The 27,518-nt window shown below is 51.0% G+C and overlaps 2 protein-coding genes across 5 annotated transcripts; both read right to left on the bottom strand.

Annotated features, from left to right (window-relative positions):
• Nucleotides 1-1,207: 1,207 nt before the first annotated feature.
• Nucleotides 1,208-5,081, bottom strand: SERTAD3 (SERTA domain containing 3). Of its 4 annotated transcripts, none has more exons than XM_063621091.1 (2): nucleotides 4,662-5,081; nucleotides 1,208-2,447 (listed from the first exon to the last, which is right to left on the bottom strand). In XM_063621091.1, the coding sequence occupies exons 1-2, from the start codon at nucleotides 4,779-4,781 to the stop codon at nucleotides 1,851-1,853; spliced, it is 717 nt and encodes a 238-aa protein (XP_063477161.1). In that variant the 5' UTR covers nucleotides 4,782-5,081; the 3' UTR covers nucleotides 1,208-1,850. The 4 variants fall into 4 exon arrangements, with proteins under 4 accessions (XP_063477161.1, XP_055105211.1, XP_055105213.1 ...); XM_055249236.2 differs by having other exon boundaries at nucleotides 4,562-4,705; XM_055249238.2 differs by lacking the exon at nucleotides 4,662-5,081 and adding an exon at nucleotides 3,265-3,462.
• A 2,996-nt stretch (nucleotides 5,082-8,077) lies between these two features.
• Nucleotides 8,078-27,260, bottom strand: BLVRB (biliverdin reductase B). Its single transcript, XM_055251246.2, has 5 exons — nucleotides 27,019-27,260; nucleotides 18,381-18,545; nucleotides 18,155-18,244; nucleotides 11,673-11,801; nucleotides 8,078-8,335 (listed from the first exon to the last, which is right to left on the bottom strand). Exons 1-5 carry the CDS (start codon nucleotides 27,095-27,097, stop codon nucleotides 8,178-8,180), a joined length of 621 nt encoding a protein of 206 aa, XP_055107221.1. The 5' UTR covers nucleotides 27,098-27,260; the 3' UTR covers nucleotides 8,078-8,177.
• Between the last annotated feature and the right edge of the window lie 258 nt (nucleotides 27,261-27,518).

Below are 27,518 nucleotides of genomic sequence, written 5' to 3'. Positions count from 1 at the left end.
CCATTGTAAAGGCATAGCCTGTACAGGTATCACATTACCTCTTCCTTCACCTCCTTTCTCCTCTCCCGTATCTCAGCAGCCTGGGCTTGTACCTCCAAAATAAAGCATCAGCACAGGTCAGGCACAGTGGCTCATGCCTGCAATCCCAGCACTTTGGGAGGCTGAGGCAGGCGGGTCACTTGAGGTCAGGAGTTGGAGACAAGCCTGGCCGATGTGGTGAAACTGTCTCTATTTTAAAAAAAATACAAAAATTAGCTGGGCGTGGTGGCGAGCACCTGTAGTCACTGCTATTTGGGAGGCTGAGGCAGGAGAATTGCCTGAACCCGGGAGTGGAGGTTGCAGTGGGCCAAGATCCTGTCATTGCACTCCAGCCTGGGTGACAGAGTAAGACTCTGTCTCAAAAAAAAAAACAAAAAACCAGCATTAGCACCATAACTCTAATCTGGGCTCTGCTTCCCAGCCAACTCTCCTAAAGAGGTCTTTTAGTACTGGGGATCTTTGGGCATTTTCTTGCCCCTCTGGGCTCAGCACCACATTCAATGACACATACTCCGTGTAACTCAGTTTCTCCCTCCTGTGCCCACCCACGTGGCTGGTGAGTCTAAGAAGCAACATTTATAATAGTGAAAGACAAGGCTCTGGAGGCCATTTCAGCCTAGCTCCCTGGTCCTTGTTCTTCCTGTGTGGCTCTGAATTAAGTGACTTGTCCTCTCTAAACTTCAGGTTCCTCCTGTATAAAAAGTGGTAGCAGTACTTACTTCTATGTAATTATGAGGATTAAAAGACTTCATTCAAATTAAGTGGCCAGAACAGTGCTCTTAACAAGCACTCATTTTTTTCTGAGGCTGGAGTGCAGTGGTGTGACCATGGCTTACTGCAGCCTCAACCTTCCAGGCTCAGGCGATCCTCCCAACTCAGCCTCCCCAGTAACTGGGACTACAGGTGCATGCCGCCATGCCTAGCTCCTTTTTGTATTTTTTGTAGAGGCAGTGTTTCGCCACATTTCCCAGGCTGGCCTCAAGTGGATCCTCCCAAAGTGCTGGGATTCCAAGTGGGAGCTAGAGCACTCAGCCAACAAGCACTCAATAAATGTCATGTACAATGATACACCTACCCCAACTATGGAAGGGAAGTGGTGCTGATGTTTAGGAACTTACCAGGTCCCTCCCACTGACCCAGTGAAGTTTAGAAACATTAGACAACATCACTCCTTCCAAAATACTTTTATTAAAAAAAAAATTACAAACAATCCAAAAAAAAAAAAAAAGCCACCACAAACTCTGCCATTCTTTTAAATAACGCGGCATGGAGCAGTTTGGTTTCCACCCTATTGCACGTGGTCCGGCCTGGTTATGAAATCAGAAGGCTGCTGAGACTGGGGTCCTGCCGAGGAAGTGGGGTTCAGCCTGGAGGGAGGAGACCAGCCCCTCCCACCCCCTCAAGGTGCAAGAGGCAGAGCCTGGGTTTCCATAGCAACCTGGCAGCACATCCCTGTCATCCTTCAACAGGCCCAGCTTTCTTTATCTTCCCTGAGGCCCCAGTGGTCACAGGGGAGTGGGAACTAGCAGGAAAGGTGGAAGAAATGTGTAAGTGGAAAATCAGACTCCCAGAAACAGAGTCTCGTTAAGGCATTTGGAATAGATAAATTAATTCAGGAAGACCCACCTTCACAGAAGGTCGGGGTAACCAGACACACACACACATGCAAGACAGTTTGTGGAACCCTGAAATGGGAACAAAGGAGGCCATAGTCACTGCTTAGAGCCCCCACAAAAACACACACCCAGAGTTGCATTCAGAGATCCAGGCCACCAAAGATGACATGAGGAAGGATCCCCTCTATCACAGTTTTAGGACCCCAGAATGATTTCCATGATGTGATCCAGTTCATTCCACTCCCAGGAACCTGGGGCACAGAAGAGGTTGTGAGGAGGCTCTGGTGGGGCCCGTGCAGGCTCCTTTTCTACCGCAGATGTGTCAATGTCCAGAAAGAAGTCATCCAGGCCAGAGTCCCCCAAGTACCGGGAGCTCAGAGCTTCTAAGAAGACTGGATCAGGCTGGGGTGGCACTTCATTCTGGAGGCTGAGGGGAGCCACTGGATTCTGAGGGGGCTCAGTCCCATCCATGGAGGTGTCCAGCTCCCTGAGGATACAGCCAATGGTGGCTGACAGGGAGAAATCCTCCTCGCCCAGGAAGAGGGGCTCAGGGGGCAGGGCAGGGGTGGGAGCCAGGCGAAGTGCAGCCTGCAGCTGTTGGAGGGTGTTATGGATGAGGACATGCCTGCGGAGGCTGGGTGCTCGGGCGCCCAGGCTGTGCTGGACTTTGTCTAGGGAGATGCGGAGCAGGGCTTGCTGGTAGCTCTGAAGGCCTGCTGGACTCCACTCCCACCTCTCCTCCTCCTCTTCCAAATCAGAGTGTTTCCTCTTCAAGCCTCCCACCATGATGCCCTGTAGAGAGAAGAGGCGCATAGGGGAAGGTCAGACACCAGACACCGTAGTGCTGGCTCAAATCCCACTTTCTCAGGCCTACTGAGTTGTTGGTGATTTTTAATCATCGGAATCTCAGTTTACTGATCTATAAAATGAAGGCTGTCTGAATCCTACAAGGCGAGTACATATATGATTAAGAAAATAAGATCTGGCCTTAAGTACAGCTAGATTTAAATCTCACTCACTTGCCTGTTGTGGCCTCAAACAGTGAATTTACATCCATGAGAATCAATTTCCTCATCTGCCAAGTACGGATCCTAACTCAAGCTCCTCTGAGCCTTAAAACTGTTCTTCCACAATACTAATTTCTTCAAACATGGAGCACGAAAGACAAGTGTGGAGCACAGAGACCTGGATTGGAAGTAGGGAATCCCAAATTTGAATTCTGTATTGGAAACTGCAGCTGCGCGATCACGGGAAGTGATCTGAATGAGTCAATTCTCAGGGCCTCAGTTTCCTCATCTGTAAAATGGGGACCGTAAAAAAATACTTCTTACCACCTCTGTCAAGGAGATGGCACGTATCTATAGGGCCCACCACACAGGAAGTGCTTAATGAACAAGAGTTGTGTTTGTTTTCTGTTAGAGACAGGGTCTCGCTCTGTCGCCCAGGGCTGAGTGCAGCAGCGCTATCACAGCTCACTGCAGTCTCGAAGTCCTGGGCTCAAGCGATCCTCCCGCCTCAGCTTCCTGAGTAGCTGGGATTACCACCACACCCGGCCTCGATCAAGAGTTAATTGCCAGTTATTCGCTCAACAGATTTACTGAGTGCCTACTATATTCGAATCTCCTGGAGCCCTGTTGGGGCACCCATGTTGAGATTCTTCTTCAACAGTCAGGATATTTCTATGTCCTCTTCCTTAACCGACTGGGAGCGCTCCCAAGAGTAGGAAAGGGGCCTGTCTCATTCCTTCTGCTCGCGCTTTCAGATTCCCCCAAAGCGCGCCCCATAAGAAAACTTGCTAGATCTCAGCTCAGACCAAGCCCCGCCCCCTCGGGGTCCTACCCAATCAGACCGCGACACTGTAAGGCCCCGCCCCCCATGGGGCCTTACAGAGCATCAAGGAACGCCCCAATTTGGCCCAGGGGCTTCTGGGAAACGGGGGCCAACAGCCGCCAGGTACACGAATGACGTCGAGCACGCACTACAATCCCCAGAGGGCTCCGCCCGTCCAGGGGACAAGCCCCCCTCACCTCACCCCGCTCTCCCTCAGGGCATGCGCACAGGGGCACAGGCGGGTGGGGGAAGGGAACCCGGACGTCCAGCTGTCGGCGCCCGCCTAGCCCCGCCCTCCGTTGCCTCCGGGGCGGTGAGTCTGAGCTCCAGGCCCGGAACACCCCTCCCCCACCCCAGACTCCGGCTCTAAATCTGCTTTCTCCCGGTCCCTCAGTTCCTTTTAAGTCCGGGATTCTCCTTCCAAACTGCCCTTGGATCCAGAGACCCAGATCCTAACACATCGCTCAAAGACGACAATGCTCCGATCTAGTTCGGGAGACTACGTATCCTAATTTTATACTTCCTCCCACTTCTCCTATTCTCCTGACTTTCAAACGCCCCTGGACTTCACCTCCAAACTCGCTGTCCGGCTCCAAGACCCGAACATTGAACTCTTCCCGGCAACCCCCTTCCCCCGCCAGTGCGTCTTGGAGTCCCAAGAATTCTTGACCCTAGTTCTCTCGCTTCTCCAAATGCTCAGAATCTCAGCCCCAAACCTCTCACACCTTTTCCAGAACACAATAAAGCCCCGAATTCGACCCGTCCGGAAGACCCAAGTGGAATCGAATCTCCAGGTTCCCTGTCTCAAAAGTTCCTCCCCTCTGTTCTCTCGCTTCTCCAAACGCCCAACGTCCCAGCTTCAAACTCCCTCCACTTGAAAATACTGCCCCAACAACCTCGCCTCCCCTCCTGGGTCTCGAACCCAGTCTCAGGTCCCCAGACCCTCCCTATCATCACCCTGAATCTGAGGCCCCCTCCCCCGGTCTCACCCAGACCCCGCCTCCGCAAGTCCCCGGGGCGCGCTTCTCTCTCCTCCAGCCTAAGGTAAATTCCCAAGCCAGGCGACCACTCCTCACCCCAGCTGCCAGGTTCGCCACGATCACCTCCTGGAACGCCCACAGCGTCGCAACCCGCCAGTGCCAGGACCCGCCGGTGACCAGCTGGTGCCTCGCTCACCTCGGCGGGGCCTCTCCGTCTGGCCTCTGGCCCACCAGCCCCGCCCCGGAGCCGAGCCGCGAGCCGCGATTGGCTGGAGTCCCGCCCGCTGCGGGGCGTCGATTGGCTGGGCGGAGCCATCCGCCCGTGCCCCGAGACGCCGGACCCGCCCACCCCTCCCTAGAGCCCCGGGCCATTTAAAGAAGTGCAACTGGCAGGGGGCGGGGCAGCGCCTCCGGGGTGGAGGCCGGCCGGTCCAACACAACTGCTTCCTTCCACTCAGCTACAGTCCTCGCTCCGAGATCGTCACCATTGCTCCCTGCGGTTCCTTTATGCCAGGCCTGGACTCCACCGTGGAGCCAGAGGGGCTGGCATGCACCTCCCCAAGTCGCTGTGCAGGCGGGCGGGGCCGAGCAACCGGAGGAGGCCGCGCCCCCGGGGTTCCTAGGGCGGACGCTGGGGCGCGGGGGATGACGTAGCGAAAGACCAGCCAATAGTGTGGCGCGGCCCGCGTTGCCTAGCGATCGTAGCCTCGCCCCCTTGCTGCCTTTCTCCCGCCCCCTATACGTTACCGCGCGGCCCCTTCTTAATCCTCAGGTTTTCTCAGCACGTCCTCTGGTGGTCCCACCTGGGTCTCCTTACTGTTCATGGCTTCCTACCCACCCCGAAGACAAACTTCAAACTCCTTCCATTTGCCACAAAGCCCCTCACGACCTTGCTTGATGCGTTCTCCTGGTTCTCTCCGATCCTGCCCCATTGAGTTACTTCCAGTTTTTCTAAAATGTCTTCAAGCTCCCATTCACCCCATCACGAAAACGAAAGGATTTTGTCTGTTTTCTTCCCTGCCTTACCCCAGTGTCTGCAACAATGCCAGGTACATAATAAGTTCGCAAACATGACAATAAAAGGCCTCTGGATCTTAATTATTAATATTATTTTTTGCCGGGCGCAGTAGCGCACACCTGTAATCCCAGCACTTTGGGAAGCTGAGGGGGGCAGATCACTTGAGGTCAGGAGTTTGAGACCAGCCTGGCCAACAATAGTGAAACCCTGTCTCTACTAAAAATACAAAAATTAGCCGGGCGTGGTGGCGCACGCTTGTAATCTCCGCCACTTGGGAGGCTGAGGCAGGAGAATCACTTGAACCTGGGAAGTGGAGGTTGCAGTGAAGGCGAGATTGTGCCACTGCACTCCAGCCTGGGCGACAGAGAGATGGGGGGGCAGTGGGGGTTTTCTTGTGTTGCCCAGGTTGGTTTTGAACTCCTGGCCTCAAGCAATCTTCTCGCCTCTGGATATTTAAACTTGTTTCCTCATCCTGAAAATATACCCTCAATTCCCAGGCTGCTTCTCAGAACTCATTTCAAAGGTTTCCTCCTCTCCGAAGCCCTCCCTGGCAGTCCAGGTTGGGTTAGGATCCATTCTAGGATTCCATGGCCTCCTGTGCTGCCATCCCAGTCCTGGACTGTCAGTTACTATATGGACTGAGGAACGCCCTGCCGAGGGCAGTTACCAAGGATATCTCTGTCAACCACCGCTTGGTCTGCAGGATCACCTAGCACAGGGCTGGACATGTAGCAGGTCCCAGTGAAAGTTTGCTAAATGCTCAGGAATGTGACAGAAAAATAAGGCAGAAAGAAGACACTGCTAGTGTCCTGAAAGCCCAAAATGCCCCACCCCTACAACGAGTTTTCCTAAGGGGAGGAGGCAGTTTTCTCCAGGCCACCTCTGGGAAGGGAGGTTTAAGCCTCCTCAGACCAGTTCTTGCCGGTTGGAGTTTGTCAACCAAGTCATCCTGATGTTTGCAGGATAAAGGGGAGGGGAATAGGTAGGTGGGTGGTGTGGGCTGGACGTAGGGAGAGAGAAGCATCTTAGCTCACCCAGGCCTGGGAAAGGTGTCCCCGGGAACAAAAGAAAGGGACAGTAGATTCCAAAAAAGGACATAATTAGGAAGGAGCAATTCTTCCCCTTCCTCCTCCAAAACCTGCTCCTCCTATAGGGTCCACAACTCAGGAAAGCCCTACTGCATTCGGGTTTTTGTTTTTGAGACGGGGTCCCACTCTGTCGTGGATGCTGCAGTTCAGTGGCGCACCTCGGCTCACTGCAGCCTCAGCCTCCCTCCTGAAGCACTACTGTAACTCTGTCCCCGGGTTACAGCCCTGTGCCTCTTCCTGATGCCTCCCCTCCACCCCTCACCAACTGTCCACGCAGGCTCCCAGGCATTCCTCCCACCCACTCTCTCCTCCCTTCCTTACGGCTCCTCCTCCAACTCCAACTCCCTCTGGGCTATCAGCCTCCATTCCTGGACCCTTCCTTTCCACCTTCACAGAGTAGCCAAAGGAAGCTTCATAAAACACACACCCAACTGTCCTCTCTGCCGTACCTCTCTGGTGCTCCACTCCTTGCATAAATCCTCAAAATAAAGCACAAACTTTTTTTTATTTTCAGAGACAGGGTCTGGATCTGTCCTACAGGCTGGAGTGCAGTGGCCAGGCCTTGACCTCCTGTCCTCAAGCCATTCTCCCGCCTCAGCCTCCTGAGTATCTGGGACTACAGGTACATACCACCATGCCCAGCTAAGTTTTTAAAAACTATTTTGTAGAGACGGGGTCTCACTATGTTGCCCAACCTGGACTCCTGGCTTCAAGCCATCCTCCCACCTCAGCTTCCTATCTGGGACTACAGGTGCACACCACCATGCCCAGCTAAGTTATTATTATTATTATTGAGATGGGGTCTCGCTCTGTCACCCAGGCTGGAGTGCAGTGGCACGATCTCAGCTCACTGCAACCTCCACCTCCCAGTTTCAAGCGATTCTCCTGCCTCAGTCTCCCAAGTAGCTGGGATTACAGGTGCACATCACCACGCCTGGGTAATTTTTGTATTTTTAGTAGAGACGGTTTCACCATGTTGGCCAGGCTGGTCTTGAACTCCTGACCTCAAGTGATCTACTCGCCTCGGCCTCCCAATGTGCTGGGATTCCAAGCATGAGCCACCATGCCTGGCCAGACTCAATAAACTGTTACTGGGCTGGGCGCAGTGGCTCACGCCTGTGATCCCAGCACTTTGGGAGGCCGAGGCAGGTGGATCACGAGGTCAGGAGATCGAGACCATCCTGGCTAACACAGTGAAACCCCGTCTCTACTAAAAATACAAAAAATTAACGGGGTGTTGTAGTGGGCGCCTGTAGTCCCAGCTACTCAGGAGGCTGAGGTAGGAGAATGGTGTGAACCTGGGAGGCGGAGCTTGCAGTGAGCCAGATTGCGCCACTGCACTCCAGCCTGGGCGACAGAGCAAGACTCCATCTCAAAAAAATAAAAAAATAAAAATAAACTGTTACTGGACAAATGAATGAATGCATACCAAGCAAATCTTACACAGAGGCAGGCAGACACACCAAAATACTCAGACAGAGGCAGAGAGAGGAGTCACAGAGTCGGTTTCTCTAGAGTAATTTGAAGCTCTTGGCTCAACATTTATTGCCCCCTTCCTTTGCTCCTCATGTCCGAGAATGCAACCTTCCCAGATGAGGACAGAGTGCTACTGGTACTGGTGAGAGGGGTAGGTGCTGTGTCCATCATACTCATCGGTAGTGAGGCAACGCAGCATGAAATGGCCCAGGTCATGTTTGGAGATGACCCTTGAGGGCCCTCGTCCATCCAGGGTCACTGTGTACGCCCCAGTTAGGGGCTGGTCTCCTGTGAAGTAAAGACAGAGGGGCTGGGTGAAGCAGACACCTTTCCCTTCCCCCAAAATTCGACCCCCAGAAAGACCTTCCCAGGGTGCCTACTGTGTGTCCAGCCTGGGTGGTGTCACAGCCAAGAATGGAGTTTCCATATGCAGGTGCTCATCTATATCCTTTGCTTCATTCATTCGAGAAATCCTTATTGATTACCTATTATGTGGCCAGGTGCTGGGCACCCAAGCAAGGGACAAAGCAGACAGGAATCTCCTGCCCTGGCCAGTGGCGGTGGCTCATGCCTGTAATCCTGGCACTTTGGGAGGCTGAGACGGGAGTATCACTCAAGTCCAGGAGCTTGAAACTAGATTGGGCAACACAGGGAGACCCTGAGTCCACTAAAAATACAAAAATCAGCCGGGTGCAGTGGTGTGCCCCTGTAGACCCAACTACTCAGGAGGCTAAGGCTGGAGAATTGCTTGAGCCAGGGAAGTTGAAGCTGCAGTGAGCCATGATCGTGACACTGCACTCCAGCCTGGATGACAGAGCAAGACCTTGTATCTAACAACAACAACAAATATATATATATATATATAGACAGATATAGATATAGACATAGATATAGATATAGATATAGATATAGATATAGATATAAAATATCTGACAGTAACCAACTAAACTTAGGGATAAAATATACCATCACCCAAACAGAGACAGGCTGGAATTATGCACAGTATGGAACACACACCCTTGGCTGTGTGTTTGCTTGGGACAAAGCAGACAGGAAGCTCCTGCCCTGGCTGGGCACGGTGGCTCAAGCCTGTAATCTCAGCACTTTGGGAGGCCAAGGTGGGAGGATCACTTGAGCTCAGGAGTTTGAGACCAGCCAACAAGGCAAAACCGCATCTCTACAAAAAATTCAAAAATTCGCTGGGTGTGGTGGCTTATGCCTGTAGTCCTAGCTACTTGGGCAGGAGAATCACTTGAGCCCAGGAGGCGGAGGTTGCAGTGAGCCAAGATTGTGCCATTGCACTCCAGCCTGGGCAACAGAGGGAGACCCTGTCTCAAAAAAAAAAAAAAAAAGGAACACACACCTTCACCCACATGGCATTCCTGCCCAACATGTTTAATCTGAATCCGTGACAAAACAGCTAGAAAAATCCAGAATGTGGGCCTTTAAAGCCACCTGGCCTGGTTAATGTTATGAGAAACTTAAAGAAAAAGGGCAGGGTGGGTTGAATTTTTTTTTTTTTTTTTGGATACAGTGTCTTGCGCTGTCACCCAGGCTGGAGTGCAGTGGCACAATCTTGGCTCACTGCAACCTCCGCCTCCCAGGTTCAAGCAATTCTTGTGCCTCAGCCTCCCAAGTATCTGGGATTACAGGTGTCCACTACCACACCCGGCTAATTTTTGTATTTTTAGTAGAGACGGGGTCTCACCATGTTGGCCAGGCTGGTCTCGAACTCCTGACCTCAAGAGATCCACCTGCCTCAGCCTCCCAAAGTGCTGGGATTACAGATGTGAGCCACCACGCTGGCCTGACAGTTGGGGAAATTTTACTATGGAGTGGATACTAAATGATATGACAGAGTAAATGTCACTTTCCTTAGGTGTGATCATGTTTTGTGTGCAAATATCTTTCTTTTAGGAGATGGCTGTCTAGGTATTTAGGAGTGAAGTGTGACAATGTTGCAATTCCTCTCAAATGATTAAGCCAAATATATATATGCATATATTTTTTCACAATATATTCAGCAAAATCTATCTATATATTCATGGAGAGAGAGACAGGAGGAGAGAGGGAGAGAGAACAGGACAAAATGCTAAGCATTAAACCTAAACAAAGGGCTTATGTGTATTCATAAACCTTTAATGCTTTCAACTCGGGAGGTTTGAAAGTTTTCACACACTTGGCTGGGCGCCGTGGCTCACGCCTGTAATCCCAGCACTTTGGGAGGCCAAGGTGGGCAGATCACGAGGTCAAGAGATCGAGACCATCCTGGCCAATATGGTGAAACCCCGTCTCTACTAAAAATACAAAAATTAGCTGGGCATGGTAGCACATGCCTGTAGTCCCAGCTATTCGGGGGACTGAGGCAGGAGAATCACTTGAACCCAGGAGGCAAAAGGTTGCAGTGAGCCAAGATCGCCCCACTGCACTCCAGCCTGGCGACAGAGAAAGGCTCTGTCTCAAAAAAAAAAAAAAAAAAAAAAAAAAGCCAGGCGCGGTGGCTCATGTCTGTAATCCCAGCACTTTGGGAGGCTGAGGTGGGCGGATCACAAGGTCAGGAGATCAAGACCATCCTGGCTAACACTATGAAACCCCGTCTCTACTAAAAAATACAAAAAATTAGCCGGGTGTGGTGGGGGGTGCCTGTAGTCCCAGCTACTCAGGAGGCTGAGGCAGGAGAATGGGGTTTCACCATGTTAGCCAGGATGGTCTCGATTTCCTGACCTCGTGATCTGCCCACCTCGGCCTCTCAAAGTCCTGGGATTACAGGCGTGAGCCACCGCACCCGGCCATTAATATCTATCTTTTCTTGTGTTTTTCTTTTTTTTTAGACAGGGTCTCACTCTGTTGTCCAGGCTGGAATACAGCAGCTCTATCGCAGCTCATTGCAGCCTTGATCTCCTGGGCTCAAGCCATCCTCCCGCCTCCCAGTAGCTGGGACCACATGTGTGTGCCACCACGCCCAGCTAATTTTTTTTTTTCTTTTTTTTTTGTAGAGATAAGTCTATGTTGCCCAGGCTGGTCTCAAACTCCTGGGCTGAAGCGATGCTCCCGTCTTGGCTTCCCAAAGTGATGGGATTACAGGTGTGAACCACCATGACTGGCCTGTCTATCTATCTATCTATCTATCTATCTATCTATCTATCTATCTATCTATCTAATCTCTATCTCCCATACTAGAAATGTAAGCCATGGCCGGGCATGGTGATGCAGGCCTATAATCCCAGCTACTCAGGAGGCTGGGGCCCCAGAATCCATAGACATAATAGATTAAACCATTAGCCAGTGGTAATCCCCTCAACCTTCAATCCCTCACCACTCCCCAGAGGGGAGAGTCCCAACCCTCTAATCCAGCCTTAGTCTTTCTGGTGACCAGACCTGAAGCTGCCTAGGGGCTGCCAGCTCTCAGTGAACTCATTAGCATAGAAAAAGACATTTATCATTTTGGAGATTCCAAGGATTTTAGGAGTTGTATGCCTAGGGATAAAGGCCAAATATATATGTCACAATATCATAGGAAGGTTTGCAATTTTAGGGTGGTCAGGGAAGGCCTTGCAGATATCCCCAGGGGGCAGAAGGGAACAGGCAGATGGCATTGGTGCCACCAGGTCCCTGCCCTGCTTACCTATGTGTGGTGGCATCACAGCCACGTACTTCAGGCCTGATTCCTGCAGCACCTTGTGCATCCGGATGTGGTCATCGGTCACAGCCTGCAGTCGTGGGGGCACCTTGGTAGGGTCCCAGAGCAGGAAAGCTGGAGGGGAACACAGGGCAGGATCAGCCTGGGCTCTCTTATCTTTTTTTTTTTTTTTTTGAGACAGAATGTCGCTTTGTCACCCAGGCTGAGTGCAGTGGCGCAATCTCGGCTCACTACAAACTCTGCCTCCTGGGTTCAAGCAATTCTCCTTCCTCAGCCTCCCCAGTAGCTGAGATTACAGGTGCACACCACCAGGCCTGGCTAATTTTTGTATTTTTAGTACAGACAGGGTTATGCCATGTTGGCCAGGCTGGTCTCAAACTCCTGACCTCAGGTGATCTACCCTCCTCCACCTCCCAGAGTGCTGGAATTACAGGCATGAGCCACTGCACCCAGCCAAGGGCTCGCTTGTCTTGATGCCAGGACAAAACCCTGCCATGGCTCACCATTGCTTTCCAGTTGCAAAAACAGGGGAGTCCTCTGGGCCTCCTCTTTCCCTCACACCCCAGGTAAGAGCTGTCTACTGATCACAATAATTCCAGATCTGACTTCTTCTCACTCCGCCTGGTCCTGTCCACTGTTACCTCTTGCCTGGACCAGCCCAGCAGCCTACTCCCTGGTCTCTCAGCCCCTCCTTCCCTCCTCTCAAGGAGCCCGTGAACACCCCTGTCAGTTCACATCCATAGCTCCATCTCACTCAGGATAGAAGCAAAGTCCCCATGGCCAGCCCTCAAGGCCCCACCTGATATGGCCCCATCAGCTCTCTGACATCCCTGCCTACCACTCTTTCTTACACGCTTCTGCTCCAGCCAGGTTCTGCCTCCCAGCCTCGGCAATGTCTGATTCCTCTGCCCCTGATGCATTTCCCTCTTTTTTATTTTCTCTGAGACGGTCTCATTCTGTTGTCCAGGCTGGAGGACAGTGGCGTGAACACCGCTCACTGCAGCCTTGACTTTCTGGGCTGAAGTGATCCTCCTGCCTTAGCCCCCTGAGGAGCTGGGACCACAGGGGCGAGCCACCAAACCCCACTTTTTTTTTTTTTTTTTTTTTGAGACAGAGTTTCCCTCTTGTCACCCAGGCTGCAGTGCAATGGTGTGATCCCGGCCAAGCCTGGCTAATTTAAAAAAATTTTTTTAGGCCAGGTCTGGTGGCTCACCCCTGTAATCCCAGCACTTTGGGAGACTGAGGAGAACAGATCGCCTGAGGTTAGAGTTCGAGACCAGCCTGGCCAACATGGTGAAACCCCGTCTCTACTAAAAATACAAAAATTAGCCGGGCTTGGTGGTGCATGCCTGTAGTCCTAGCTACTCAGGAGGCTGAGGCTGGAGAATCGCTTGAACCCTTGAGGCGGAGGTTGCAGTGAGCCGAGATCGCGCCACTGCACTCCAGCTTGGGAGACAGAGCAAGACTCCATCTCAAAAACAAAGCAGAACAAAACAAAACAACAACAATAAAAAAACAAAAATTAGCCAGGTATCGTGGTGCATGCCTGTAATCCCAGCTATTTTCAGGAAGCTGAGGCAGGAGAATCCCCTGAACCTGGGAGGCAGAGGTTGCAGTGAGCCGAGATCACGCCATTGCACTCCAGCCTGGGTGACAGAGCAAGACTCCGTGACAAAAGAAAAAGAAAAAAAAATTTTTTTGTAGCGATGGAGGTCTTACCAAGTTGCCCAGGCTAGTTTTGAACTCCCGGGCTTAAGCGATCCTCCCACCTCGACCTCCTAAAGTACTGTGATTACAGGTGTGACCCAGGACTCTGCCATTTCCCTCTCGTAGCCACATGGCTCCCTGTTTTCTTTGCAGACTTTGCTCAAAGGTCACCTTTCCATGCAGCTTTTCTTGACTGTCCTGTTTAAAATCGCAAAATCCCGTCTCCCCCAGCGCAGTTTACCAATCCCTTTTCTTGGGGCCTTGTTTTCTCCCTAGGACCCTTCCCCTGCCACCACACCCTAGAGTTATCCTGTGACTCTATCACATTTCCTGCTTCAATCCCAGCCCTTAGAAGCATCTGGAACATTGTAGGTACTTACTGAATATTTGTTCAGGAATTAGCTTTCAACAAGCTATAACTTGGCCAAGCTATACCAGCTGACATTTATAGAACTTTTACCTCAAGCCAAGAACTATGCTAAATATTTTTGGGAGCAGTTTGGTGAATAGTTAAAGAGCTTGGGTTTTACCTAAAGTCAAGTTCTGGATCGACCACTGGCCAGCTTCCTGTTTCCTCATGTGCAAACTGGGATGATATAAATTGTTCAAAGCCTGGGCAGAGTGGCTCACACCTATAATCCCAGCACTTTGGGAGGCTGAGGTAGGAGGATCAGTTGAGCCCAGCAGTTCTAGACTCACCTGGGTATGATGGTGAGACCCGTCTCTACAAAAAATTAAAAAATTAGCCAGGCGTAGGGATCTACACCTGTGGTCTTAGCTTCTTAGAAGGCTGAGGCGAGAGGATTGCTTGAGCTCAGGAGTTCGAGGCTGCAGTGAGCTGTGATTGCACCACTGCACTCCAGCCTGGACAACAGAGCAAGACCTTGTCTCAAAAAAAAAATAAATAAATAGTTTGAGTAATGTTAGTGGTTATAAAAAGGTGTGTCACAGAGACCAGCCTGGGCAACATAGCCAGACCCTGTCACAACAAAAAAATTTTAAAAAATTAGATGGGCATGGTGGCACACGCCTGTGGTCTCAGCTATTCAGGAGGATCCCTTGAGCCTAGGAGTTGGAGGCCATAGCGAGCTATGACCACATCACGCTCGCTGCAACCTCCACCTACAAGTTTCAAGTGATTCTCCTGCCTAAGCCTCCTGAGTAGCTGGGATTACAGACGTGTGCCACCACACCTGGCTAGTTTTTGTATTTTTGGTAGAGATGGGGTTTCACCATGTTGGCCAGGCTGGTCTCGAACTCCTGACTTCAAGCGATCCACCTGCCTTAGCCTCCTAAAGTGCTGGGATTACAGCGTGAGCCACTGCGCCTGGCCTAGGATTTCCTCTTTACAGATGAGAAAACTGCGGTGCAGAGTGTGAAGTGGGTTTTTGTCTGCAGCCTCCAGTCTCCAGTTCACAATCTCAAATCCAGTCTCTAACTTACCCTTGGTTTCTTTCTTTTTTCTTTTTCTTTTTTTTTTTTTTTTTTGAGGCAGTCTCGCTCTGTCGCCCAGGCTGGAGTGCAGTGGTGCCATCACGGCTCATTGCAGCCTCTGCCTTCTAGGCTCAAAGGATCCTCCCACCTAAGCTTCCCAAGTAGTGGGGACCACAGGTGTGTACCACCACACCCAGCTAATTTTTTGAATTTTTTTCTGTAGAGATGGAGTTTTGCTATGTTGCCCAGACTGGTCCTGTACTCCTGGACTCAAGCAATCCGCCCACCTTGGCCTCTCAAAGTGCTGGGATTACAGGCGTGAGCCACTGTGCCTGGCCTTACTCTGGGTTTCTTTCTAATCCTCTCAGATGCCTCCATAAAAAACAATCCTCCCCAAGCCCTAATGGATAAACTCCAAGCTCCTTAGATGACAAAAATCTTTCTAATCTTTTACCTTGACATTTGAATATGGAGGGAAGATTAAACTCTAATAATTAGAGGCTGGAAGATAATTAAAGTGTGACAATAGCACTGTGGTGCTGGAAGAGAAAGGTCCTTTTTCTTGGGACTTGCCGAAGGTGTCTGTAGGTGTGCAACTCCATTTCAAATGGTTTAGGAAGTCCAGGCGCAGTGGCTCATGCCTGTAATCCAGCACTTTGGGAGGCCAGATCACTTGAGGTCAGCAGTTCTAGACCAGCCTGGCCAATATGGTGAAACCCCATCTATACTAAAAATACACACACACAAAATTAACCAGATGTGGTGGCAGGCACCTGTAATCCCAGCTACTCAGGAGGCTGAGGCAGGAGAATCCCTTGAACCCAGGAGGTGGATGTTGCAGTGAGCCGAGATCACGCCACTGTATTCCAGCCTGGGTGACAGAGTGAGACTCTGTCTCAAATAAAAACAAACAAAAAACCCAAATAGTTTAGGAGAACAAAAACAAAATCTATTTGTGTATGTGTATGTGCATAGATAAACCAATTACAAAACACAATCACAATTTTAAAATCAGGAATATGGCTGTTGGCCAGGTGCGGTGGCTCAGGTGTAATCCCAGCACTTTGAGAGGCTGAGGCTGGCGGATTGCTTGAGTCCAGGAGTTCGGGACCAGCCTGGGCAACATGGCGAAACCCTATCTCTACCAAAAATACAAAACTTCGCCAGCCTTATAACCCAGTCTCAAAATAAATAAATAAATAGATAGATAGATACAAACTTAAAAAAAGAAAAGGAATATGGTTGTTCACAGGACTATTAACTTTTCTGTTTAAAAATTTTTATAATAAAAAGTTAAAAAGTATATTGGGGACCTACACATTGAAGTAAGCAGCCATGATGTATGTAAGCTAACTTCAAATGGGTCAGAAAAAAAACACTGTGTGTCTGTGAACAGAGGACGGTAGGTGTACTGGTGTCCTTTCAATTTTTCTGTAAGTTTAAGATCATTTCCAAATAAAAAGTTAAGCTGGACTCAATGGCTCATACCTGTTGTCTCAGCTATTTGAGTGGCTAAAGTGAGGGGATTCCTTGAGCCCAGGGGTTCAAGGGTACAATGAGCTATGATCAGGCCACTGCACTCCAGCCTGGGTGACAGAGCGAGACCTTGTCTCTTTGTTTTTTTTAATTAAAAAAAAAAAATCCTGGCACACCTGAGACTTTAATATTTAGAAAACAATCTAAACAAAAAAAAAATGAAAAAAAAGAAAGCAAATTAAATCAATTTTACAGGTTTGTCTTTTTCATGGAAGCAAAACTTAACCACTTAAATTGGTTTTTAAGACATGGGAGAGTCTGGACGTGGTGGCTTATACCTGTAATCCCAGCACTTTGGAAGGCCGAGGTGGGAGGACTGCTTGAGGCCAGGAGTTCAACATCAGCCTGGCCAACATGGCGAAACCTTGTCTCTACCAAAAATACAAAAATTAGCAGGGCATGGTGGCAGGCGCCTGTAATCCCAGCTACTCAGGAGGCTGGGGCAGGAGAATCACTGCAGGCCACGATCTTGGTCCCAGGCACCATGAACCCGGGAGGTGGAGTGGCGGTTGCAGTGAGCTGATATCACACCACTGCACTCCGGCCTGGGCAATGGAGTGAGACTTCATCTCAAAGAAAAAAGACATGGGAGAAAAAATAAAAAAAAAATTAACAGCAGACCATTCCAATCTGCAAACAAAAGTAAGACCTTGTCTCTACAAAAATATCAAAAAATTAGCCAGGTGTGGTGGTGCATGCATGCCTATAGTCCCAGCTGCTTGGGAGGCTGCAGTGGGGAGGATCACTTGAACCCAGGTTGAGGCCGCAGTGAGCCATGGTTGCGCCACTGCACTCCAGCCTGGGTGACAGAATGTCTCAAAAAAAAAAAAAAAGTGAACCATTCTGAAATCGCAAGTTTACTTGTGTATTACTTTTCCACTTCAAAGCTTGAGGAAAAAAGCCATAAATGATTTTGCTTCCTACCCTCCAACTAGGTCTGGCCTCCAGGCCTCTTTGCTTGCTTTGTCCTCTGCCTGGAGTGTAATTACAATCATCAGGCAGCCCTCCCTCATGTCACTTCCCTTTCCAGGGAGGCAATTTGTGTCATGAAACACACTTGAGGTCAGGAGTTCGAGACCAGCCTGGCCAACATGGTGAAACCCTGTCTCTACTAAGGATACAAAAATTAGCTGGGCGTGGTGGAGCACGCCTGTAGTCCCAGCTACTTGGGAGGCAGAGGCAGGAGAATCACTTGAACCCAGGAGGCAGAGGTTGCAGGGACCCAAGATCACGCCACTGCACTCCAGCCTGGGCATCAGAGCAAGACTCCATCTCAAACAAACCTCAAAATAACTAAAAATAAATAAATAAATAATTATACAGGACAACTATTTGCTTAATGTCCGTGTCCCCATAATCGGGAGCTCTGTGAGGGCAGAGACCTAGTATATATCCACAGCTCTATCACTTCCTCTGGGAGGCCCACCCTGACCTCTCTCAGCCTGAGCCAGACGCCTCCTCTGGGCTCCCATAGTCCTGTAGTTTCTCCCATTGTGGCCCTATCCCCTCTGCCTGCCTCCCCCATCCCAGCTCTGATGATCTGGATGTCAGCTTGATCATGGATCTGTTTACCACCTCTCTCCTATCTGTGAGACTTGTGTGTGCAGGGCCCAGGGCTGTACAGGTCACCACTGTGTCCCCAGCATCACCCAGTAAGGTTCAGGCACACAGCTGGTGCTCAGTAAATGCACAGTAACATGGAATGGCTTCAGCGTCACCTTTCAGAGGCCCCTGGGCTGCCTCCCCAGTACCCCCCAGTTCAGCCCCACCTCCATGATCCCACCACCCACCCGAGGTGCAGGCCACGACCTTGTCCACACCATGAGCCTTCATGGCTGCCACAATGTTCTGGGCGCCCTCGGACATCACTGTCGTGGGACCTTAGAGGGGACAGAGAGTGGCTGTCACTGGTGGGCGGCGGCGGCGGCAGGGGTGGCAGGGGCGGGGCCGGGGGCGGGGGTGGTGCTGGGGGCCGAGGTGTAGGGGAGGGCCGTGGGCAGAGGGGGGGCTCAGTACTGAGGTCATTGCGGGTGCCCAGCAGCACGATGACAGCGTCCTGCCCAGCCACGGTCTTGTCAACATCGGCTGCCTGCAGAACGTCCCCCACTACCACGTGGGCCGGCTGGGGCCCCTCTGATGGCAGCCTGGAGGAGTCCCGCACCAGCACTGTCACTTCGTAACCTGTGGGCAAAGAGGAGCAGAGAGCCTGGTCAGTGGGCTTGTGGGCTGGCACTCTTGGGCTCCAGGGGCTGGGTCCTAGAAGCCACCATGAACTCTCAAATCCATCCCCTCCTCTGTTCTGGGGAAGTGGTCTTCAAACATTTTTGGTTTTTTGTTTTTGTTTGTTTTGTTTTTGAGACAGAGTCTTGCTCACTAGCCCAGGCTGCTGTGCAGTGGTGCAGTCACAGCTCACTGCAGCCTCAACCTCCAGGGTTCAACTGATCCTCCCATCTCAGCACCCCAAAGAGCTGGGACCACAGTGCGCACCACCACACCCAGCTAATTTTGCAATTTTTTGTAGAGAAGGGGTTTTGCCATGTTGCCCAGGCTGGTCTTGAACTCCTGGGCTCAGGTGATCTGCCTGCCTCCGCCTCCCCATAAGCCACTGAGCCGTGGCCTTCAAACATTTTTGCTGGCATACCTACAATTGATGCTTAGTATTGGGCTGATTATTAAAATAGACCATACCTTGGCCAGGCACGGTGGCTCACGCCTGTAACCTCAGCACTTTGGGAGGCTGAGGCGGGCCTCCCGGGTTCAAGCGATTCTTCTGCTTCAGCCTCCTGAGTAGCTAGGACTACAGGCACGTGCCACCACACCTGGCTATCATTATTAATTTTTTTGAGATACAGTCTCACTCTGTTGCCCAGGCTGGAACACAGTGGCATGATCTCAGCTCACTGCAACCTCCGCCTCCCAGGTTCAAGCGATTCTTCTGCCTCAGCCTCCCGAGTAGCTGGGACTACAGGCGCATGCCACCACATCCAGCTAATTTTTGTGTTTCTAGTAGAGATAGGATTTCACCATGTTGGCCAGGCTGGTCTTGAACTCCTAACCTCAGGTGATCCACCCACCTTGGCCTCCCAAAGTGCTGGGATTACAGGCGTAAGCCACTGTACCCAGCCAGCAACTTCCCTACCCTCTAACAACTAAAGGGTTAATGCAGGCATTGCACTGGTCTCTGTCTCCCATCCATGGTCCTGGAAGAAATTGAGGTCCTGAGGAGGACATGGGTTGCCTACAGACTGACCAGTGCTGGGATTGGTCCTAGCCCCTGCTGCCTAGCCTTACTGCTGGGAAGCCCAGCCCTCCTTTAGTGGTCATTAAAGATTTTTAATATTGTCTTAGTATGTTCCTTCCCAAAAGAATTTTGGATAATTTTGTTTCTCTTCAACACACACACACATACACACACATTTTAAAGTTCACAACTAACATATTTCTTCCTTTGTTTTAAACATTGGCAAAGGATGTTAACATTTGGATATACTGTAATAGCAACATATATATATATATATTTAGAGACAGGGTCTTGCTCTGTTGCCCAGGCTGGAGTGCAGGGGCGCCAATCATAGCTCACTGTAACCTCAAATTCCTGGGCTGATGCCTATTATAATCCCAGTGCTTTGGGAGGCCAAGACAGGAAGATTGTTTGAGGCCAGCAGTTTGAGACCAGACTGGGCAACATAGTGAAACCCCGTCTCTGCAAAAAAATAAAAAAATCTAACCAGGTGTGCTGCCACAACCTGTAGTCTCAGCTACGCAGGTGGCTGAGGCTGTAGTGAGCTATGATTGCACCACTGCACTCCAGCCTGGGCTACAGAACAAGACTCTGTCTCAAAAATAAAATAAAATAAAATAAAATAAAATAAAATAAAATAAAATAAAATAAAATAAAATAAACAAAAAGTTTAGGCTACTACCTGGCACAGAAATAAGAGCTACCGGGTGCTGGGCGCGATGGCTCACGCCTGTAATCCCAGCACTTTGGGAGGCCAAGGCAGGTGGATCACCTGAGGTTGGAAGTCCAAGACCAGCCTGACCAACATGGGGAAACCCCGCCTCTACTAAAAATACAAAATTAGCCAAGCATGGTGGCGCATGCCTGTAATCCCAGCTACTCGGGAGGCTGAGGCAGGAGAATCGCTTGAACCCAGGAGGTAGAGATTGCAGTCAGCTGAGATTGTGCCATTGCACGCCAGCCTGGGCAACAAGAGCGAAACTCCGTCTCAAACAAACAAACAAACAAACAACAAGAACAATAAACACAAAAAACAAAAAAAAACCCAGAAAGATACAAGAAAAAAATTTAAAAAAGAGATGGGGTTTTGCATGTTGGCCAGGCTGGTCTCGAACTCCTGGGCTCAAGTAATCTGCCTGGCATGGCCTCCCAAAGTGCTGGGATTACAGGCATGAGCTACCGAGCCTGGCCTATTACACCTTTTAACCATTTTGTGACTGTATCTCCTGGCCTGGTCCAGGCCTACGTCTCCTTCCTGGTCCCTTTCCTGGGTCCTCCCTGGGCTCTGGGACCCAGTCCTGCCCTCTCCAATCCATATTCCACACAGCAGCCAGACAGAGTTTTCCACAGTAATATTTAAGTGCCTCCCTGCTCAGTTGCCTCCCGCAAGCCTGAAATGCACTGTGATAAAACCCATGCTCCTCATGCCCCCCTTCCAGGCCCCTCGGGATCTGGCTTCTCCTCTCTAGCCTCTGCTGCTGAAGCCTCTGCCCTCTTTACCCACAGCACCTTTTTTTTTTTTTCTTTTGAGACGGAGTCTCGCTCTGTCGCCCAGGCTGGAGTGCACTGGCACAGTCTCGGCTCACTGCAATCTCCATCTCATGGGTTCAAGCGATTCTCCTGCCTCAGCCTCCTGAGTAGCTGTGATTACAGGCGCCTGCCACCATGCCTGGCTAATTTTTTTGTATTTTTAGTAGAGATGGGGTTTCATGATGTTAGCCAGGCTGGTCTGGAACTCCTGACCTCGTGATCCACCTGCCTCAGCCCCCCAAAGTGTTGGGATTACAGGCATCAGCCACTGCACCCGGCCCCAACTGCTCTTCTTTCGGTTCCTCAAATGCATGGTGCTGCTTCCTGCCTCCTGGACTTTGCACGTGCTGTGCCCTCTGCCTGGAACACCCTTTACCCTCTTTACCCGGTCCCCCCAGTAACTTGTACTTCCTCTGTCACAGCCCTCTTTATGCTGACCTGCAGCAAACCAAGCACCCTGTGGGTCCAGGGACTGTGTCATATTTTCTGCCATCTCCCTGAACCTTTATAAATACAAAAGCACAGGCATTACTGCCCCAGGGACCTTGGTCCAAACTCCAGCTCTGCCACTTAACAGCTGAGGAACCTCATGCAACCTCTTCCGTGATTGGACCTCAGCTTCCTCATCTCTGAAGTGAGGATCACAGCACCAGCCTCCCCATGCTATGTGACCACCTTTCATAGAGGAATGACACAAGATCTGTGCTGCCCTCACACATGGGGGAGCAGCAGGGGCTTGCATGGGGCCAATATGGGCATTCTTTCTTTCTTTTTTTTTTTTTTTTTGAGACGAAGTCTCACTCTCTTGCCCAGGCTAGAGTGCAGTGGCGCAATCTCAGCTCACTGCAACCTCCGCCTCCCAGGTTCAAGCGATTCTCCTGCCTCAGCCTCCAGAGTAGCTGGGATTAAGGTGTGCGCCACAACCCCCGGTGAATTTTTTGTATTTTTAGTAAAGATGGGGTTTCACCGTGTTAGCCAGGGTGGTCTCGACCTCCTGACCTTGTGATCTGCCTGCCTCGGCCTCCCAAAGTACTGGGATTACAGGCGTGAGCCACCACGCCTGGCCAATGTGGGCATTCTTTAACTGCTACTGTATTGGTTAAAATGAACCCTAGTATATTGTAGGTATTATTATTATCACTGTATTATTATTTTATTTTATTTTATTTTTGAGATGGAGTCTCACTCTGTCACCCAGGCTGGAGTGCAATGGCATGGTCTTGGCTCGCTCACTGCAACCTCTGCCTCCTGGGTTCAAGTAATTCTCCTGTCTCAGCCTCCCGAGTAGCGGGGACTGTAGGTGCATGCCACCACACCCGGCTAATTTTTGTATTTTTAGTAGAGATGGGGTTTCACTATGTCGGCCGGGCTGGTCTTGAACTCCTGACCTCGTGATCTGCCCGCCTCATCCTCCCAAAGTCCTGAGATTACAGGCGTGAGCCACTGCGCCTGGCCCATTGTATTATTAGTAGAGACGGGGTTTCACCATGTTGACCAGGTGGTCTCAAACTTCTGACCTCAAGTGATCCACCTGCCTCAGCCTCCCAAAGTGCTAGGATTACAGGCATGAGCCACTGCACCCAGCTATTATTATTATTTAAGAGACAGAGTCTCGCTCTGTTGCCAAGGCCGGAGTGTGCAGTAGTGGGATCATAACTCACTTCAGCCTTAACCTCCAAGGCTCCCACCTCCCACCTCAGCCTCCCGAGGAGCTGGGACTATAGGCATGCACTACCACGGCTAGTTTGTATATACATATTCAGAAACAGGTTGCTGCAGTCTGAATGTTTGTGGCCCTTCAAAATTCATATGCTGAAACCTAATCTCCAAAGCGATTGATTGTATTGCTTCTAATAGGGCTTTTGGGAAGTGATTAGGTCATGAGGGCTCTGTCTTGAGAATAGGATTATTGCTCTATAAAAGAGATCCCTTAGCCGGGCGAGGTGGCGGGCGCCTGTAGTCCCAGCTGCTCGGGAGGCTGAGGCAGGAGAATGGCGTGAACCCGGGGGGCAGAGCCTGCAGTGAGCAGAGATTGCGCCACTGCACTCCAGCCTGGGCGAAAGAGCGAGACTCCGTCTCAAAAAAAAAAAAAAAAAAAAAGAGATCCCTGAGATTGGGAATGGTAGTAAAAGGAGTTAAAAAAAAAAAAAAAAAAAAAGCTGGGCATGGTGGCTCATGCCTGTAATCCCTGCACCATGGGAGGCTGAGGCAGGCAGACTCCTTGAACCCAGGAGTTCAAGACCAGTCTGGGCAACATGGCGAAACCCCATCTTGACTAAAAATACAAAAATTAGCTGGGCATGGGGCATGTACCTGTAGTCCCAGCTACTCAGGAGACTGAGGCATGAGAATCACTTGAACCTGGGAGGCGGAGGTTGCAGTGAGCCAAGATCATGCCACTGCACTCCAGGCTGGACAACAGAGAGACATTCTGTCTCAAAAAAAAAAAAAATTTAACACAACTTACATTATATTTAGAGAACCACACATGGCTTCTGGCTACCATACCAAAAAGCACTGTTTTAGAATTCACAGATTTTGGCTGGGCGTGGTGGCTCATGCCTGTAATCCCAGCACTTTGGGAGGCCGAGGTGGGTGCATTACCTGAGGTCAGGAGTTCGAGGCCAGCCTGGCCAACATGGTGAAAACCCATCTCTACTAAAAATGCAAAAAAATTAGCTGGGTATAGTGGCATGTGCCTGTAGTTCCAGCTACTTGGGAGGCTGAGGCAGGATAATCATTTCAACCTGGGAGGTGGAGGTTGTAGTGAGCCGAGATGGTGCCACTGCACTCCAGCCTGGGTGACAGAGCAAGACTCTGTCTCAAAAACATAAATAAATAAGTAGAATTTGGCCGGGCGCGGTGGCTCATGCCTGTAATTCCAGGACTTTGGGAGGCCGAGGCGGGCGGATCACGAGGTCAGGAGATAGAGACCATCCTGGCTAACACGGTGAAACCCTGTCTCTACTAAAAATACAAAAAAATTAGCTGGGCATGGTGGCGGGCGCCTGTAGTCCCAGCTACTCGGGAGGCTGAGGCAGGAGAATGGCTTGAACCCGGGAGGCGGAGCTTGTAGTGAGCCGAGATCGCACCACTGCACTCGAGCCTGGGCGACACAGCGGGACTCCGTCTCAAAAAAAAAAAAAAAAAAAAAAATCTCAGCCATCAATACAAAAGATTTCATTGCCTAACCTGGTGCACACAAACCCATACATATATAATTAAAATGAGTTTCACAAAACTAATACTTTAACATGTGATATATTTTGATACTATGTCATCATTTGTTACCCTATATTGTTGATACACGTTGTGACCATATGTTTCAGATCTCACTATAACTCACAGTTTGAGAAGCATCGGGTTGCAACAACCCTGCAAGGTAGGTATCATTATCCTGTCCACATTGATGGGGAAACTGAGGCAATTTTAGGCAACCGGGCCAGGATCACACAGCTAGTAGGTAGAGAAGGTTGAATTTTTACCTAAGTAAGTCTGATCCAGAGACTGCAAAATTCAATGCTAGTCTAAGTACTTCCTATATAAGATCTCATTTAATTATCCCAAGAGCCCTAGGGCAAGTACTACCAGTTTTGTCATGATCTTACACATATCTAGGTACACAGATGACAAGGCATTTGGTCACACAGGCTGTAAGCCGCAGAGCTGGTGACTTGAATGTGGGCAGGCTGGCACCACAGTTCATGCCTGTCAAGACTCTTGGCCCTACAGAACCATTGTAAACTCCAGTTAATCCAAGCCCTTTCTCCCTCCCTCCCTCCGTCCTTCCCTCCTTCCTTCCCTTCCTTCCTTCCCTCCTTCCCTCCCTTCCTTCCTTCCCTCCTTCCCTCCCTCCCTCCCTTTCTTCCTTCCTTCTTTCCTTTCATCTTGCTGTGTCGCCCAGGCTGGAGTGCAGTGGTGCAGTGATGCAATCTTAGCTCACTGCAACCTCCCAGGTTCAAGCGATTCTTGTGCCTCAGCCTCCCGAGTACCTGGAATTACAGGCACATACCACTGTGCCCAGCTCATTTTTTTTTTTTTTTTTTTGAGACAGAGTTTCGCTCTTGTCGCCCAGGCTGGAATGCAGTGGCGTAATCTTGGCTCACCACAACCTCTGCCTCCCGGGTTCAAGCTATTCTCCTGCCTCAGTCTCCCAAGTAGCTGCGATTACAGGCGCCCGCCACCATGCCCCGCTACTTTTTCGTATTTTTAGTAGAGATGAGGTTTCACTATGTTGGCCAGGCTGGTCTCGAACTCCTGACCTCGTGATCCACCTGCCTCAGCCTCCCAAAGTGCTGAGATTACAGGCGTGAGCCACCGCACCCAGTCTCTTTTTCTTTCTTTTTATGTATTTTTTTTAAATTTTAGAGACAGGGTCTCACCCTGTCACCCAGGCTGGAGTGCAGTGGTGCAAACATAGCTCACTGTAGCCTTGAACTCCTGAGCTCAAGCAATCCTCCTACCTCAGCCTTCTGAGTAGCTGGGACTACAGGCATGCATCACCACGCCCAGCTAATTTATTTTTATTTTTTATATTTTTGTAGAGATGGGGTCTTGCTATGTTGCCCAGGCTAGTCTCAAACTCCTGGCCTCAAGCCATCCTCTCGCCTTGGCCTCCCAAAGTGCTGGGATTATAGGCATGAGCCACCGTGCCTGGCCAGCCCTTCCCTTTGCTGACCGGGACAGCAAAGCTGAGAGCTGGGAAGAGATTTTTCAGAGCCACAGCTCTGAAGCTCCCTAGGCTCCAGTTCTTAACCCCCTGAGTGCAGTCCCAGCTATGACCAGCAGGGTGGGCGAGTGGAATTCGGTGGAATTAGTGGATTTCCAGGTGACTCAGCATCTCTCAACTTCTCTCTCTTACTTCCTTCTCCATGACTCCCGAATAAATGCTTATCAGCAAACTGGTTTTTACTGAGAGGCCCACAGCTCCCCACTCTCCATAAGTCAAGATCCTCACGGGGTCTCCCTGGGGAAGGGGAGAGTTATGGACCTAGTGAAGAACTTTCAGAGTCCCTCCAAGGGAGACAGCAGAGTGGGGTCCTGGTGGCCTCCACCCTTTTGGGGCACGCAGATAGTCAATATCTTCAGCGTCCCCAAGGCCTGTGCAAGGGTGGGGCCCCATATCTGGAAGTCCCAGGCCCAGCTGGGAGTTGGTCAAGTCTGGGCTGTGGGGGCAGGGAGTGCTGGGGGATGGTTATCCCCCTTTCTGCCCTCTCTCCTGGGGCAACTCCAAATTTTCAGCCCTCATTGACTTTCCCAGGACTGCCGTCCCCAAGTCTTCACTCATGTCTCTCTGTGACTCCTTCCTGTTAGGTACTCACAGCAACCTGCCCCCCCAACTTTTTCAGTTTCCAGCCTGGGGACTTGTGGTGGTTAAGAGCATGAGCTGAGTTCAAATCCCAGTCCTGTCAGTTAACAGCTGTGCGATATTGGGCAAGTCACTCTCTGGGTCTCAGTTTTCTCATCTGTCAAGTAGGCTGATACTAGTTCCCACTCCATTTTGAAAGCTCTCATGTGAAGAGACGACAGAGCACAAGCTTGGCTTAGTAAATCCTCTCTGGGAGTGCGAACAACCACCACCACCACAACCACAATAATGACAACCTCATTGCATAAGAGCCCTGGACTTACACACGACTGTGCCATTGGAGTCCTCCCGGGGGCTCCCGGGGCCAATTCCTCTCTGGCTTGGACTCACATAAACTTGGATCTCACATCTTTCCTCATTTCTGCCCCCGTTGCCACTTGCTTTGGCCCCTGAGTCCTCATACACCTGGCTGGGGCGCTCACGGCCCCATTCAGCCTCGGCCCGGCCCCACGGTGCCCCTTCCTAAAGTTCTGCCCGTCTGTCCCGTGACATGCCCCTCCCGCCCCGGCTCATGCCTGCTTGCACCGCCTGCGCCAGGGTGGTGAGCCCGGTCTGGCCAGTGGCGCCGAAGATCGCGATCTTCTTGACGGCCATCCTGCGGGATCGTAGGGGTGCAAGGCCTCAGAGTCTCGGCACGCGCGGGAACCCACTGGCTGCTGGGCGGTGCTCTCTGCCCTACTCAAGCAGGAACAACGGGGCGGAGCTGGCTCGAAGGGCCACACCTCAGCCCCGCGCCGTCCGCGGTTCAGGTTAAGGGGCGGGGCCTAACGCGGGTGGGCGGGGCAGGAGTCAGCTTGCATTCGCTCACCGCCCAGCACCGCCCTCTCTGCCCGCCACTTAGACTAGAAGGCGGGGCCACAGAAGGCCACGCCTCCACATAGCAACAAATGGAGTGGACGGAGCCGAGATAACTTGTCACTCAGCGCCCTGCCTCCGCGCTCCACCTGCCGGAGAGGGGTGGGGCCAGGTGAGCCACGCCCACGGCCTCTCGTAGCTCACGCCCCCTCTCCCAGAG

The sequence above is a fragment of the Symphalangus syndactylus genome, chromosome 17 (genome assembly GCF_028878055.3).
Source record: "Symphalangus syndactylus isolate Jambi chromosome 17, NHGRI_mSymSyn1-v2.1_pri, whole genome shotgun sequence".
NCBI lineage: Eukaryota > Metazoa > Chordata > Mammalia > Primates > Hylobatidae > Symphalangus > Symphalangus syndactylus.
This window is presented reverse-complemented; position numbering and strand designations above follow the sequence as displayed.